The sequence below is a fragment of the Monodelphis domestica genome, chromosome 5 (assembly GCF_027887165.1).
Source record: "Monodelphis domestica isolate mMonDom1 chromosome 5, mMonDom1.pri, whole genome shotgun sequence".
Taxonomy (NCBI): Eukaryota; Metazoa; Chordata; class Mammalia; order Didelphimorphia; family Didelphidae; genus Monodelphis; species Monodelphis domestica.
The window spans coordinates 252,601,539-252,618,952 of record NC_077231.1 but is presented as its reverse complement, the minus strand read 5'-3'; the positions used below and the strand labels follow the sequence as shown (position 1 = coordinate 252,618,952).

Here is a 17,414-nt window from a genome sequence, read left to right as displayed (position 1 = left end):
GAACCATCCTTGCATTCCTGGTGTAAATCCTACCATATCATAATGGATAACCCTCATCATCACTTGCTGGAGTCTTTTACTAGTATTCTATTTAAGATTTTTGCATCTACGTTCATTAAGGATATTGGACTGAAGTTTTCTTTCTCTGTTTTTGACCTGCCTGGCTTTGGGATCAGTACCATATTTGTGTCATAAAAGGAATTTGGTAGAACTCCTTCTTTGCTTATTATGTCAAATAGTTTGTATAGTGTTGAGATTAGCTGTTCTTTGAATGTTTGATATAATTCACTTGTGAATCCATCAGGCCCTGGGAATTTTTTCTTAGGGACTTCTTTGATGGCTTGTTCAATTTCTTTTTCTGATATGTGATTATTTCAGTATTCTATTTCTTCTTCTTTTAATCTAGGCAATTTATATTTTTGTAAATATTCATCCATGTCACCTAGATTGCTGTATTTATTGCCATATAATTGGGCAAAATAGTTTTTAATGATTGCCTTAATATCCTCTTCATTAGAGGTGAGGTCTCCCTTTTCATCTTGGATCCTCTCAATTTGGTTTTCTTCTTTCCTTTTTAAAATTAACCAGTACTTTGTCTATTTTATTTGTTTTTTTCAAAATACCAGCTTCTAGTCTTATTTATTAAATCAATAGTTCTTTGACTTTCAGTTTTATTCATTTCTCATTTGATTTTTATTATCTCTAATTTAGTCTTCATCTGAGGATTTTTAATTTGTTCACTTTCTAGTTTTTCAGTTTGCATGCCCAATTCATTGACTTCTGCCCTCTCTAATTTGTTAATATATAAACTCAAGGATATGAATTTCTCCCTGAGTACTGTTTTGGCTGTATCCCATAGATTTTGGAAGGATGTCTCATCATTGTCATTTTCTTCTATGAAGTTATTAATTGTTTCTACGATTTGTTCTTTAACTGGTTTTGGAGAATCATATTGTTTAATTTCCAATTAATTTTGATTTGCCTCTCTATGTACTTACTAATTATTATTTTTATTGCATTGTGATCTGAGAAGGTTACATTTATTATTTCTTCTCTTTTGCACTTGTTTGCAATGTTTTTATGCCCTAATATATGGTCAATCTTTGTGAATATACCATGTGTTGCTGAAAAGAAGGTGTATTCCTTTTTGTCCCCATTTATTTTCTCCACATATCTACTAACTCTAGTTTTTCTAAGACTTCATTCACTTCTCTTACCTCTTTCTAATTTATTTTTTGGTTTGATTTATCTAGTTTGGATAGAGGAAGGTTCAAGTCTCCCACTAGTATTGTTTTCTATCTATTTCATTCTTGAGCTCCACTAGTTTCTCTTTTAGAAATTTTGATACTATGCCATTTGGTGTGGACATGTTGAGTACTGATATTTCCTCATTGCCTATACTGCCTTTTATCTGTATACCTTCCCTATCTCTTTTCACTAGATCTATTTTTACTTTGGCTTTGTCAGATATCATGTTTGAGATTCCTGCCTTCTTTTTATCAGTTGATTCCCAATATATTTGGCTCCATCCTCTTACTTTTACCCTATGTGTGTCTACCTTCCTCATGTGTGTTTCTTGTAGACAGCATATGGAAAGGTTTTGGTTTCTAATCCACTCTGCTATTCACTTGTGTTTTATGGGTGAGCTCATTCCATTCACATTCAGAGTTATAATTACCAGCTGTATATTTTCTAGGATTTTAATTTTCACTCCTAAGCCTGTTTTTTTCCTTTCATCATTTCCTTCTATACCAATGTGTTTGTTGTTTTTAATCAGTCCCCCTTATTCCCACCCTTATTTATTTCCCTTTCTACCCCTGCTCCTTTCTTATTCCCCTCTTATTTTCTTTATAGTCTTTTTAAAACTACCCCACCCTCTTCCTCCCTTGTCGTGTTTCCCTCCCCACCCTCCCTTTCTGCCCCCTCCTTTTTTGCCCTTTTATTTTTTAGGATCTATTAAATTCCCTTCAGCCTCTCTTTCCCTCCCCCCTTTTTTCTAACTCCCCTGCACTCCCCCCTTAGATTTCCCCTCTCAACTTCCCTAAAGGGTAAGATAGAATTCGATACCTCATTGTATCTAGATGCTCTTCCCTCTTGGAATTGATTCCACTGAGAGTAAGGTTTGAGTATTACCTTTTAGCACTCTCTTCCTCTCCTTCTTATAGTTGTATTCTCCCCCTCCCACTCCCTTGTGCCTTTTTGTGTACTATAGATTATCCTAATTTTCTTATTCCTTCAAGTTTCTCTTGGTGCCATTTTCTTTCCCTCCCCCTTTCTTTCTTCTTTTTTTTAATATATAATTTTAAACCACTTAGTACCCCAATCTCTACCTCTGGATAATTCTTCTAACTAGTATAATAGTGAATACAGTTTTTGGTAGTTACAAATAATATTTTTCCATATAAGAATATAAACAATTTGGCCTTATTGATGCCCTTAAAGAAGAAGAAGAAGAAAAATAAGAACCCTCTCTTATTTACTGTTTCATGTTTCTCTTGGTTTTGTATTTTGATGTCAAATTTTCTGTTTAGTTCTGTTCTTTTCTTTACAAATATTTGGAAGTCTTCTATTTTGTTGAATGCTCATACTTTTCCCTGGAAGTATATAGTCAGTTTTGATGGGTAAGTGATCTTTGGTTGTAGACCCAATTCTCTTGCCTTTCTGAATATCATATTCCAAGCCTTTTGGTCTTTTAGTGTGGAGGCTGCCAGATCCTGTGTAATCCTGATTGGTGCTCCTTGATATCTGAATTGTCTTTCTGGCTTCTTGTAATATTTTCTCCTTAGCTTGGAAGCTCTTGAATTTGGCCATTACATTCCTGGGGGTTTTCTTTTGAGGGCTTAGTGTAGTGGGTGATCTATGGACTCTTTCAATGTCTATTTTGCCCTTTTGTTGCAAAACCTCAGGGCAGTTTTCTTGGATAATTTCTCGTAGTATGCTGTCAAGGTTTCTGTTTGTTTCCAGGTTTTCAGGTAGGCCTATGATTCTCAAGTTGTCTCTGAGATCTATTTTCAAGGTCAACTACCCTCTCAATTAGATATTTTGGGTTGCCTTCTAATCTGTCATTCTTTTAACTTTGCTTTATTAAACCTTGCTGTCTTGTGAGATCATTGGCTTCTACTTGCCCAATTCTAGTTTTTAATGACTGATTTTCAGCTAAGATCTTTTGATTTTCTGTTTTTGTTTGATCTATCTTGCTTTTCATGGTTTCAAGCAGGTCATTTCTGTCTTTTAAACTGTTATTTTCTTTTTGAACTATTTCCCCCTTTTCTTGTCACATCTCTTCCATTGTTCTGACAATCTCAGATTTAAAGTCTTCAAGAATTTGTGGTCAATTTCCATTTTTTTCAAAGTGTGTTTGATTTGGGTGGGTTTGATTTTTTGTCATCTTCTACTGTCTCTTCTTTTGTCTCATTTTTTTTCTGCATTAAAATTATCAAGGGTCAAAGTTTTTTTCTTTTTTTTTTTTGTTATTTGCGCATTTTAGTTCCTGGGAGTTGGTGGCCATTGCCTTGTTCCTTCTTGGTCAGATGTCTAAGTGAGGAATGTGGGTGATCTTTGTATTGGGTTCTGGAGGTGTTTTTGCCTTGAGAATATTTTCCCCCAGTCCTCAGCAGTGTCCAGCTGCTCTTAGTGGCAGGTCCAGCCCCTAAGAACTTACAGATTGTCTGGGAAGAGGTCTGGGTGTGGAGTGTAGGCAAGTCTCTGTATTGAGCACTGGAGAGTGCCCAAGGGCTTTTTTCGGTTCTCTGTGACATTTTGCTGTGAGCTGCCCCCTTTCCCCAAGCTCTGCGGCCTGTCTCAATGTTTCTTCAACCTCCCTATATTCCAAGTCTAGTTTCTCTTAGGGGTAAGTCTGTGTTGACCTCAGCCAGCCTCTCTTCTAGAACTTAGAAATTTGTCCGATGCTTGCTTGGACTCTGGAAAGGCACATGAAGTGGGGGAAGGGTGATGAGCTTGCCCCTTGGTGGGGGAAATTTCTCCCCCTTTTAGCATGGAAATTCCCTAACTTTGCCTACCTTCTATGCTGTGCTCTGCTTTGGAACTCCTTCACTTGTTTGATTTTGGTTTTGTTGTTTTGAGGCACTCTGTCTCAATTGGTGGAGAGGAGAAGAGCTCTGCTTCTACTCAGAAGCCATCTTGACCCAGAAGTCTGTAGATGGCATTCTTGACCAAGATATAAGTTCCCCTTGGTGGCCTCTTAGGACCTGTCCTGCTTTGAGATTCTATAAGTCTATTCACCAAAGAATATGACAAAAATGACAATAAACAATACCAAACCAATACATGGGTTTAAGACTTGTTTGTATCACTTACTAACCTAGGGACTTTCGACCAGTCACTTAAAAACTGAGCCCCAGTTTCCTCATCTATTCCATAATAGTATCCCTCCTCCTTCATATCCATGATAATAATACTTTGCCTAGCCTATGTTATAGAGATGTTGTGAGACTCAAATGAACTATTTGTAATATGTTTGTCTACAAATTCTTTCCTATTCAGTATTTAGGAAATCATGTAATCATTGAGTTTCAGAGTTGGTGTAGACCCAGATGGATTAGATTAAGGTGATATCTAATCTAACCCATATCTGATCATGAATCTTCTGCAAAGTAGCTATCCAGATTCTTTGGATTTTCTTTGGTCTTTCAGATTTCAAATACATTTTTTTATACTCTCTCTTAGACCACTTCTCTCCATCTTATCTGTAAGGATATCACGAAGGTCAGAGGGTGAGTGAAAAATGCAAGTCTTTGACACATGCCTTGCTTGAACTCTATGTATATTATCTCCATAGCATTTTCTTTATATAACAATATAATCACTCTGTCAGAAATGTAGTTAAGTCAAGTAAGTATTGTTATTGATGAATCCACATTTACTCATAGCTTTTGCCATTTCCCTTTTCAAGGACTGTATATTGGCTCAGATGATCAGGTTCTTTGTGGATTCAAGGAAAAGGCACATTCCCTAAAAGTATTGAATCACTTAATGGAGATTACTGATCAATGATCCATAGGTATTTGAGTCACATTTGACTCAGACCTCTTAGCACTGGCATACATTTGTTGTCTCCTCTAACTGAGACTGCTGTAAACCATTCAGGACAAAGGCTAGAATGTGATGACTATGTTCTCATTTGCTTCTCTCTCATAACTTTCATAGAAGTTATCTGTCAGTGCAGCACCCACTGTTCCAGGACACTGGCTCAGGGAGGTTGTGGCTAGCCTAATATCAAAGAGATATAAGTAATTTGCCAAATCAAGATTCAAATCAGTAGTTAGCAAAATTGAATTGGACTTCAAATATAGTGCTCTATACTCTCTAGCAAGATTTTAGATCAGGCAGAAAGGTTAGGTCAGCCAGGTACTAGATAATATGAGGGGAAGAGAAAATAGACAGATCAGAAAACTAGGCTTGGGGTGGTTAGATACTGAATTTAAGCCAAGGCAAAGACAGAATCATTAGTAGCTATATAAGTTGTTGGTCTGAAGACAGAAACTATTGGACTTATGAGTTTTTTGTTTTGTTTTGTTTAAATCCTTGGATACCTATTCTAATTTGCCTAAGACCCTCAAGCATCATAGCAAAGACAGAGCCCCACATCCTTTGTCTGGATTTGAGGCTCATTGAGGGTTTTGTATTTCTAGCAAATCCTCTGGTTCAGGGGGTCAGGTTTGTGAAGATACCTCTTTCTTTTCTACCTAATATGTATCAGGCCAGATTCCTATTTCCTGCTGCTGAGAAATACTGACATTCACCCATGTATACAATTTGTCACCACATGTTGTTTCTGTCTTTGCAACATCTCTTGTATAGATGCTCCTCTCTAATCACACAGATACCACCTACTTTCCTATTATAAGCCTTCACTTCAAGCCTAGACTATCACTATAGGATTCATCTGTTGAATCTTCCTTCCTAGGATTGTCCCTACTTCAGTTTATTTTTCACTGAGTTACTAAACTTATCTCCAGAAAGTATAGGTCTGCTATATCACCCCTTAATGAATAAACCCAAGTGGCCCCCTATTATCTAGGATTAGATATAATGGGTAACTAGGTAGCACAACAGATAGAGTATAGGACCTGCAGTCAGGAAGACCTGAGTTTAAATCCAGACTCAGACTCTTACTATTTACATGACTGTGGGTGGTAAATCAATTAACCCCATTTGTTTAAGTTTCCTCATCTGTAAAATGAGCTGAAGGAGGAAATGACAAATTGCCATGAAAATGCCAAATGGGGTTTTGAAGAATCAATGTGACTGAAATAATTGAACAATAACAAAATATAATATTCTCTGTTTGGGTTTTCAAACCCTTTATGACTTGACCCTTTACTAAATTTCCAGTTTTATTTTTAAATATTTTTCTCTCTTCTACATACTCTATAATCCAACTGTACTAACCTTATTGTTCCTTCCAAATGAGAGTATTTTTCCTGACTCTTAACCTTTTTTCCCTATGCCTGGAATGCTCTCCTCCGCCATCTCTGCCCCCTTGCTTTTCTGGCTTCTTTCAAGAATAAGCTTGAATTTCACCTTCTTCAAGAGGCCTTTCCTGGTCTCCCACATTGCTTATATCTTCCCCAAGAGATCACAGTCCACTACCTAGCATATATTTTACATACTTTTTTATATGTTTTATATATGTTTTTATATGTTGACTCTCCATTAGAATGGAGCTTTTTAAGGACAGGACCCATGCTTTAGTGTTTCTTTGTAACCCTGATGCTTATCACAGTGCCCAACACACTTTTTGATTATTAACAGAATACTACCCAGTGTCCAATATGAACTACCAAAGCCGCCCACCAGAGGTCTTCAATCTTCCAGGAAGACATTGACTTGAGCACAATGTGTGGTGCTGGTAAAACCCAGGGGAGGTGCATACACACACTCCCACAGAGGATAACATGGAATGTTATCCTTAATAGGATTCCCATCCTACTAAGTGGGGAGATACTGATGCCAATTGTCTTGCATAAGCATTGATTAAGTTAGAATTAGAGTTAGAGGTTAGTGTGACTCCCTAGCATTTTCTATCTCAAGGCAACAGTGGTAGGAATAAAGAGCTCTGGGGAGACTTCATTTGTTTGTGTCTGAGGGATGATTAAAGGAAGCTAAGAAATCCATTCAAGATAGAGAAATAACTGTGGAGAATTGCTGCTGAGTTTATTCATTGTCAAATCTGCTGGCTATCATGTACCTGAGAATATCATCTGACAGCTCTTTTTCCCTTGACTAAGGAAAAGCATTGGGGGAAAGAATATAGGATCTTGAAAGAATGAGTCTTATTATTAGCTAAAATTTTGGATCTTCCTGTTCCTCCTCCTTTAAAAAGGCACCAATCAATCAACAAATGTTTATTAAGTGGCTATGTGCTAGGTAGGAACTGTGCATTTTGATTTAGTTTTCCAATTCGTTGATATATTGAGTACTCTTGAATGCCAAAGAGATTGCTTTTACAAGACATACTGATCTTTCAGTATCAAACATAGTAAGACCTTAATGGCAACTATCTTCTCTGTCTATATGCCTGTTTTTGCTCATTTTGAAATCAAATGAGCTTTGTGCAGGATTCAACCCTTTTTTCTCATGTTAAATAATACATTTATTATATCTTTAAACTTTTTTGGTTGTCATTATTTCCCCTTCAGAAAATAATGAAACAAAGGATCTTCAGTTTCAAGAAATGTTTAAAATATTTGAAAAGCAGGCAAATAAGTTGCAACGGTAAGCTTTAAATATTAAAATAGCTAAAACATTTTATGCCTTGTAGCTAACTGTTTTTGTAGCATCGTTCTTATTTTGTTGTAGATTAAATAAATCTCATAATAAAAAACAGCAACAAATAACCAAACTATAACCTCTTCAGATCCTTTATGATTGTATAAATATAACTTTTAGCTAGTTGCATTTGGCATATTTAAATTATTATCTTTTGTGTACCTTACTACATCTAGAGAGGCTTCTCTAAATGCACATTTTAGATTTGTCATTTTTAAATGGTGGAATAATGTTCCATTTATTAACATACCACAGATTGTAGATCTAGGACCTCAGAGAAAAACAAAACCCTAACATTTATTTGCCTTGCTACTAGCCATGTATAAGTATTTTTTCATAGGCTAATCAACAAATTTTAAAATTTTAATTAATTTTGCTAATTAAATGAGTGTGAAGTGTTATTTCCTGGTTGTTTTAATATGTACTTATTTATTTTATTGGTGAAGTTGATTGTATTTCAAATGTTTATTTACTTTTTTTTCTCCTCTGAAACTGTTTATATCCTTTGGCTATTTTCATGAACATGAACAGTGGTTTGCTTTTTATGCTAGGGGCAATAGAAAACTATTAAAACTTTTGATCAGAGCAGTAGCATGCATAGAGCTGTGTTTCAGGAACTTGGCAGCTATGTGGAAGATGGAGTGAAGACAGAAGAGACTAAAGGCAGAGAGACTAATTAGAAGACCATTGCAATCCATGTGAGGGAGGATAAGGGCTTGAACTAGAGCCATAACCTTGAGAACAGAGCTAAAGGGATGAATATAGGAGATATTGTGTAAATTGAATGAAAAAAAACTTAGCAACTGATTGGATGTGTGGGATGATGGAGAGGAGAGAATCAAGGATGACTGAGATTGAAAAAGGGAAATGAATGGTTTTAGGGAAAAGAAGAATAAATTATGTTTTGGAAAAAAAATTAATGTTGAGGTATCATTGAGTTATCTTGATAAGAGAGGTGGACCTCTCAGGGAATAAACATGTAAACCAGTCACTCAGGAGAGAGAAAAAAATTCAAAATGTAGACTTGGGAGTCATTTGCCTAGTGATGATAATTAAATCAATTAGATTTAATGAAATCTCTAGAGAAAAAAAGAGAGAGGAAGGTCTAGAAAAGGCCTCTGGGGTATACTCACACATAAGAGATGGATCATTTATAATGATCTTGCAAAACCTAATGGGAAGAATTGGTTAAACAGGAGAAGAATCAGGAAGTAGACGTGTCATAAACACCAAAAGAGGGTATGGGTCAACAATGTTAAATACTTCAAAGAGTTCAAGAAGGGTAAGAATTTAGAAAGCATTGAGAAAACTATCCATGAGAATTGATGGGATAAGACCCATGACAAGTATATTCTTTTAGAATGGGGATCCCAATGGGCTTCTATCTCAGGTTCAAAGTATTTTGTGGATTTGTACTCCTAAAACATAGATTATGAACTTTTAATTGACAAAATACCCATTTTAAATGCATTTAATAAAATGTCATAGTAAGAACAGTAGCAAGAAAATATTTTCCCCATAAACCTGTGCCTCTTTGTGGGAGAATGCGTAGCTGAACAAAGTCTAGAGAGGATCATAAAAGATAAAATGGAAAATTTTGGTTAAATAAAATGGAAAAGTTCTTTGCTCAAATAAAACCAATGTAGTCAAAAATAGAAGGGAGATAATTGGGGAAATTTTTTTTTGTCACAAATTTCTAACAAGATTCAATATCCAAAATGTATTATCAATATTTGAACAAATATACCAATATTATATTTTGATGACTCAAAAATGTAATAATTACAGCCATTTTCTAATGGATAAATAGTCAAAGGATATGAATGGATAGTTCTTGAAGAAATCAAAGCTTTCAATAATAATCTAAAGAAGGAATATTCTAAATTAATTAAATAATCTTTAAAAATAATATAAAAAAGGGAAAACTTGGAACTCAAAACTTTAAAAAATGAATGTTAAAAATTATTTTTAAATATAATGGGAGCAATAAAATATTATTTTAAAAAAGAAAATAATTTAAAGTATTTTGTGGCAACTTATGGCAAATGAAAAGGAATCCTAAGAGTAGTGGAGGAATTTGATTTTCCTTCATGCATGTCTGATAATTAAAGACTATATTCTCTTTTTAAAAATATGAAAGGGGGCAGCTGGGTAACTTAGTGGATTGAGAGCCAAGCCTAGAGATGGGAGGTCCTGAATTCAAATTTGACGTCAGACCCTTCCTAGCTGTGTGACCCTATGTAATCCCCACTGCCTAGCCCTTACCATTCTTCTGCCTTGGAACCAAATACATAGTATTGATTCTAAGGTGGAAGGTAAAGGTTTAAAAAAATAAAAAAAAATATGTAAAAATGCTTCAGATCATTCATAATTAAGGAAATGAAAATTAAAACAACTGAGATTCCACCTCATATCTATCAGATTGGCAAAGAAGCCAAAAAAATTTTGAAAATGACAATTGTGGGAGGGAGTGTGGGATGACAAACAACCTACACTGGTGTTGCTGCTAAATTGGTCCAGCTAGTCTGAAAAGCAGCTTGGAATTGTGATTCCCAAATCTATACATACCTTTGAATCCAGAGACACTGATACTAGGCCTATTCCCCCAATGGTATCAAAGAAACAGGAAAACATGTACCAAAAATTTATAGTAGCTCTTTTTGTTGTGCTAAAGAATGGGGAACTAAGGGAGTGCTTATCCACTGGAGTATAGATGAACAAATGAGGGCATGTGATTATGTTCTGGCTATGCCTGTCTCAGGCCATGCTCTCTAGTAGTTTAGCCCTGATGTTATCATGAAATGAGACATTTGTAAGCCATTCAGTCATTAACAAAAGGAGCTTTATTTAACTATAGCAGTGGGAGGAGGCATCAATGATATCTTGAGCTGATTCAGCTGAAGCTGAATTCAGCCATATCTCTGAGTTGCCCATCATAATCCATCTGCCAAGCCTCAGATAATACCTGGAACTCCTTGCAGATGTTTTGTGCACAGATGACCAAAAAATAGCCTGAGTCATTAGCCCCCATGCTCAACACAAGGATTGTTTAAATACATTTTTTAAAAAGAAAATAGCCCTATGTTACATGGGAATGGTGGTAGGGCCATTAGAACATTGCTATATCATAGAATTTAATGGAATATTATTGTGATGAAAGAAATACTTAAAGAGATTATTTCAGATACAATCAAGATGACTTGAATGAAGCAATGCAGAAAATCGAGCAGAACCTGGAAACAGTTTCTACAATTAAAATATTGTAAAGAAAAAGCAACTTTGAAAGTCTTAAGAACTCTGATTAATGCAACTAACCAGCTGTTATTCCAAAAAATTAATTATAAAAGTGCATCACCTTTCTCCTGGCAGAGAGATGATGAAGTCAAGGTACAGAATGAGATCTACATTTTCACTCATGGCTTGTGGGAATTATTTTGCTTGACTATACTTTTATGATATAAGGATTTTATTTTATTTTTCTTTTAGTTTAGAAGGAGGGAGATTAGCAATAGGATTACCAAAGTGAAAAATGAAAAGAAGAAAGGATCAGTGAGGCATTTTAAAATGCATAAAAGAAAGCAGAGTGAAGGTCATTGGAAAACACAGACAAGCAGCTCAGCTTCATAGCTATAATATGTTGAATTTATGGTAGTCTTAAAGAAAAAAGCAAACTGTTCATATGACCAATTCATGGCTTTATGTATGATCCTTTTTTCTTTTCTCTTTTTTTAGTTTTGCATGGAAATGTTAGCTGGGTTGCAATTTAAAAGCTTAAAAGCCACAACCAAAAACAAACAAACAAACAAACAAAAAACAACACTTTGGAGAATAGAGGCTACAATTATTTTTAAGAGAAGAAAGTAGATTCATGTAGGGTTGACATATAACCATTTAGGAAAAGCTTAGACTGGATTCCTTTTAAAGGGGAATAAGTTGCTGAAGACCATGAGGGCTATCTTCCTAGTTTCAGAAGAGACAAAATTATTCTGAGATCAAAACTGATGACAGTTTCCTCTGCAGCAGCAATTTTCAAATCTTTCTGGCAAGGGACTAGAGAGAGATTTAGCATGTGAGCAGGAGAGATGAAAATTACTGCAACTGATATACTTTCCCTTTTTGTTTTATTATTTCCTCATATAGTCAACAATATCCTTTCATTTAAAAATTTTCATTACTGGTGATTTGTATTGTAACGATGATGAGAGATAATTTTTATTAACTTTTAAATTAGTAGTCAAGGAAGGGAAAGGATTGTATTATTGACTATATCAGATTCTACTAGCTAAGAAAGCATCTTCTAGTTTGACAATCAGGAGATTGCCTCAGGGCAGGAACAAATATGGCAGAGTAGCAGGAAGGCATACCAGTGAAATTCTTGTGAAAACTCTCCTGAACTGATCAAGAAAACACCCAGCCAGAATATTAATGAGGAAATCCATCACAAGTCACACCGTCACTCTTCCAGCTCAATGGGGTATAGGGAGCGAGGCAGAAAGGTTTGTGGATGCTAGGAACTGGGTCTGATCACTAGCACACATGGGGCATTCCAATACAAGGAGAAGTTGTGTACCAAGACAAGAGGACGTTTCAGATCCATACAAGAACAATAAGAATGCATTCCAACTAGTAGTGTTATTGTCTTTTTCAGAGTTATGGGTCACAGTTCCAGGGGAGATTGTGAAGATGACCTGTGCCTAGAAGTAGCAATCCCTAGCCTAGGCTACACAAACAGCAGTGGTGTAGCTCTGACCCCAAGAGCAGAGCAAGGTCTTAGTTCCAGCTTCTAACCCAGTCTAAAGTTTACAAAGGAATACCCAGGTCAGAAACTTAGAGAGCTAAGACTAAGGGACAGAATTAAGACTTTTCCTTGGATCAGAAAGCCTGGACAATCCCTAAGAGTCTAGAAAAACATAGTATACAATATTTCATGAAAGTAGCAAGATTGGAGCAGCTGGGTGGCTCAGTGGATTGAGAGGCCTAGAGACAGGAGGTCCTAAGTTCAAATCTGGCCTCAGACACTTCCCAGCTGTGTGACCCTGGGCAAGTCACTTGACCCCCATTACCTAGCCCTTACCACTCTTCTGCCTTGGAGCCAATACACAGTATTGTACAAATGGTAAGGGTTTAAAAGAAAAAAAGAAAGTAGAAAGGTGACCAACCCAAGCTTTCCCTCCCAAAGTGTACAGAACCCAGACTTAACATAAAGTCTGAAGTCAGGAAGCAGGCTAGAACAATGATCAAAAAGAATCATCATAAAAATCCAATATGGTGAAAGAATGACCTAGACCCAAGCCAAGTGGAGGGAAATGGCTCCTAAACATTTATAATCAAAGCCTCAGAAATAAAGCTTGGGCATAAATTTATCTAGAATTTGCAAAAGAGATGAAGCAAGAGTTTTTTAAAATAAAAGCTGACATGTTTTTAATATATGAAATAGTGCTAGAGGAAAAGAAATAAGAACTATGTAAGAAAGAACTGGTAAATAAATTAATAATTCTGCAGAGGAAGCACAAAAACTGTACTTAAGCAGTAAACTGCCTGGAAATTAGAATGAATGAACCAAAGAGAAGTCAATTCTTTAACCAAACACTAAGAAATAATTAAATCAAAAATTTGGAAAGAATAGAAGAATAAGATATCTCACAGTAAAAACAACTAGTCTGGAAAGCAGAAGGAGAAAAATTTAAGAATCAGTGGACTATTTGAAATTAATGACCAAAATAAAAATCTTAGATTGCATATTTCAAGAAATCATAAGCTGTCCAGATTTTGAAGAACCGGTGAGTCGAACAATAAGTATTTACCAAACCCTAGGCACCAGTTCTAAAGGATGAAAGTACAAATAGAAATAGAAAGACAATCTTCCTTTAATGAAGAAAGCTGAAAATATAAAGGGGAATGGCAGATCAGAGCTGGGGTGGGGTAGGGAAAGAAATTGTAGAGAATGTCCAATAGAGTTTGGCAGTCTAGAAAGGAATAAAGAGATGATGGATCTGGGGCAGAGGCCTCCTTAAATTGGTAGTTCTGGGATGAACCATATAGTCAGAGAGAGAGAGAGAGAGAGAGAGAGATCATAGGAGGAGAGAATACTTCTAGTGAGAAAAACACATAAGGGGTAGCCCAGGAATGGAGTGTGCTTTCAGAATAAAAAAGATTTTTGTAGGATAGTAGACAAATCTTGTGGAGATAAAATAGCAGTGCAGTCTCATAGCAAATTGCTTCTCCAATGTCCAGAAAAATCTGGAGTTTGTCCTCTAGGCTGCAGATGTAAAACCTCATGTCAAAGCAGCTCTGTCCTTTTTTCAGAAATGTCAACAGCTACTCTTGGATTGATTAAGGGACAAAATGGAAATAGAAAGAAATCCCAAAATGAAAACTCCTATGAACATCATAGCCAAAATCTATTCCAGGTCAAAGAAAAATTACAGTAAGCAATTAGATAAAAAGAATTAAAATACCAAGGAACTATAGTCAGAGTCACACATGATTTAGCAGCCACCACCATTCAGTAGAGATCTTGAACTGTGCTATTTCATAAGGCAAAGAATATAGATTTACAATGAAGAATAAGTTAGACCATAGAGAGATTCTAATTATAAGGCCTGGTTGGTTCTTGATCTTAAAAGAAGAATGGGAAAAAAAAGAATAGAGTAGTATACTAGGGAATGAAATAGAATATTGTAAACTGAGGCGAATCTGTTACTTGTTGAAATATTGAAAAGGGAACCTGTTTCTTCTTTAATGACTGTTGTTCTCTGGCTGGCTGTGAATAGAGTGCTGCTATAGGGGAACACACCCTGAGGATCTCCTAGTTACAATAGTGATAGATGAGAGACACTGCTAGTACAGGGGAATGCTGCCATACAGGGATATTGGCACACAGGGATGCTGGTACACAGAGGACCGCTCTGGGGTTTACTCTGGGGTTTTCCTATTGATCCCTACTGATGGCTGATGGATCAGTATATCTTTCCAACCTCCTCCTCCCTTTCACTCCCTCCCTTCTCCAACCCTCTGCTCCCTGCCCCCCTTCACCTCCCAATTTTTCTTGAAGCTTTTGGCTTCTTTCCTCCTCTCTAAGTGAACTATAAAGATCTTTTCCTTTTTCAAGTAGAAGTTTATTGGGATAACAGGATGGGAAACTGAGGAAAGTGGGATGAGGATTTCCCTAATCTATAAGGAGAAAGTTGAGAGGGTTATGGAAATAGTCCAGTAACAAAGTGGGAAAAGAAACAGTTAGATAAATGGAGGACAACAGTTAAGATCTTCTTTCTTCTTTTACAACACCATCAAGGTCTCTTAGTTTCTCCTGGCCAGCTTAAACTCTCAGAGAGAGACAACCAACTCAAAAGCTAAGTTTCTCCTTCTTCTCTCTCTGTGGCCAGAAAAACCCCAACTCTTGGTCAGTCAAAATCTCAGAGAGCACAGGGGTCTCCCCTTGATCAAAAAGCCCCCCAAAACAAACCAGCGCAATCAGGGTCTTCAGCCATCCTCAACTACCAGAGAGAGAGAGTGACTCCTCAACTGCCAGCCTCAATTGCCAAAGAGAGAGACACTTCCAGTTTCTCCTTCTTCTATCTCTGTTGCCAGAAAAACCTCAACTCTTGGTCAGTCAAAATCTCAGAGAGCGCAGGGGTCTTCCCTTGATCAGAAAACCCCAAAAAACAAGCCAGCACAATCTGGGTCTTCAGTCAGCCTCCACTGCTAGCTTCAACTGCGAGAGAGAGAGAGAGAGAGAGAGAGACAGACAGACAGACAGACAGACAGACAGACAGACAGAGACTCTCCCAGCCCTTCCCCCTTGTCAGCTCAACTGCCACACCTCCTGGGAACATTCCGTTTTAGAATCTTCATCTTGATTGACAAAACATGTCCCCAGCTCAGTCTCTTGTATCTTGTCTTCTCCTTCAAAACCTTTCTCTCTTCATGCCTCTTCCACAGGAAGAAAAGAAAAGGAAGGTTAGAGAATAATTTTTCTCTGCAACTAGAAGTTTATAATAAGGTAATTTACTCCACATTAATTTATTTTTTTCCCTTACTACATGTAAAAACACTTTTAAAACCTTTTTTAGGACTTTGAGCAGATTCTCTCCCTTTTCCTGACTGTCATCTTCTCTGCCTTTCCTTTTCCCTGAGATGGTAAGTAATCTGATAAAGATTTTACATGTATAATCATTTAAAACATTTTTCTACATTAGTCATTTTGTGGAAAATATCTTAAATGAAAAAAGAAGAAAGAAAATGAAATATAGTATGGTTTATTGTCCATTCAGATGCCATCAGGTCTTTCTCAGAGGGTGAATGGCATTTTTCATCATGAATCTCTGGGATTGTCTCAGATCATTACGTTGCTGAGAATGACTAGGTCATATTCAATGTTCATAAAAAATTATTGCTATGAACTGTGTACAGTGTTCTTCTGATTTTGATATAAAAATGATATAAAAGTGAAGTGACTTTATATTAGTTCATATAAGTCTTTCCAGTTTTTCCAAAATCATCCTTTCTTTTGGCTCATCATTTCTTATAGCACAATAGTATTCTATCACAATCACATGTTCACACCTTGTTCAAATCATTGGTCAATGGATAGACAACCCCTCAATTTCTAATTCTTTGCTACCACAAAAAGAGCTGCAATCAATATTTTGTATAAATATATCCTTTCCATTTTAAATTTATTTTTAATGATTATTGTTTACTTATTACAAATTACAGAGTTGACAAGCAGTGCAATCTGGTTTATCCATATATTATCATCCAAAACATATTTCCATATTGTTCATTTTTTCAAGATGTTTTATAAAATCAAAACTCCAAAACATATACCCAAATAATCAAGTAATAAATCATGTGCTTTGATCTGCATTTTGACTCCAATAGTTCTTTCTCTGGAGGTAGATAGCATTCTTGGTCATAAATTCCTCAGAATTATTCTGGATTGTTGTATAGCTGTGAGTAACCAAGTCTATCACAGTTGATCATTCCACAATACTGCTGTTGCTGTGTACACTGTTCTCCTAGTTCTGCTTATTTCATTCTGCATTCCCCCTTCTTTAAGATATCTTTGGGATCCAGATCTAATAATGGTATTGTTGGAACACAAGAGTATGCAGTTTTTTATGTCCTTTGGGCAAAGTTCAAGATTGTTCTCCAGAATGGTTGGATCAGTTCACAACTCCACCAATGATTCATTTTTCTGAACTTTTTTTTGCATCCTCTCCTTCTAAGGATTTTTATTTCTAAATTGAATAAATATTATTTTATCTACAGCATAATTTAGGATAAAGCAATAATCACTTGGTACACGATAAAAGAATTATGGAGTCAAAAAACCAAGATTAAATATTAAGTATTTCAAAGTCACTATTGTATATTATCAAGGCCATTAGATGGTGCAATGTATAAAGGGCTAGGCATAGAGTAAATCAATTTCTTTTACTGAGTTCAAATTTAACCTCACATACTTCCTAGCTGTGTGACCCGGGGCAAGTCACTTAACCCTGTTTGTCTGAGTTTCTTCATCTATAAAATGAGCTAGAAAAGGAAATTGAGAACATTCCAACATCTTTGCAAGAAAGCTCTAAATGGGGTATAGAGTTAGACATGACTGAACAACTGTA

At 36.1% G+C, this 17,414-nt stretch overlaps 1 protein-coding gene across 4 annotated transcripts in view; it reads left to right on the top strand.

Moving 5' to 3' along the window:
* CCDC7 (coiled-coil domain containing 7) overlaps positions 1 to 17,414 on the top strand; it is a 291,747-nt gene that overhangs the window by 187,757 nt on the left and 86,576 nt on the right. For all 4 annotated transcript variants that reach the window (XR_008912402.1, XR_008912401.1, XM_007504770.3 and 1 more), the window contains exon 10: positions 7,662 to 7,737. Coding sequence is in view for 2 of the 4 variants with exons in the window: in XM_007504770.3 (XP_007504832.2) it covers positions 7,662 to 7,737 (76 nt within the window). In the remaining 2 variants the exon portion in view is untranslated. The remainder of the gene's footprint in view (positions 1 to 7,661; positions 7,738 to 17,414) is intronic.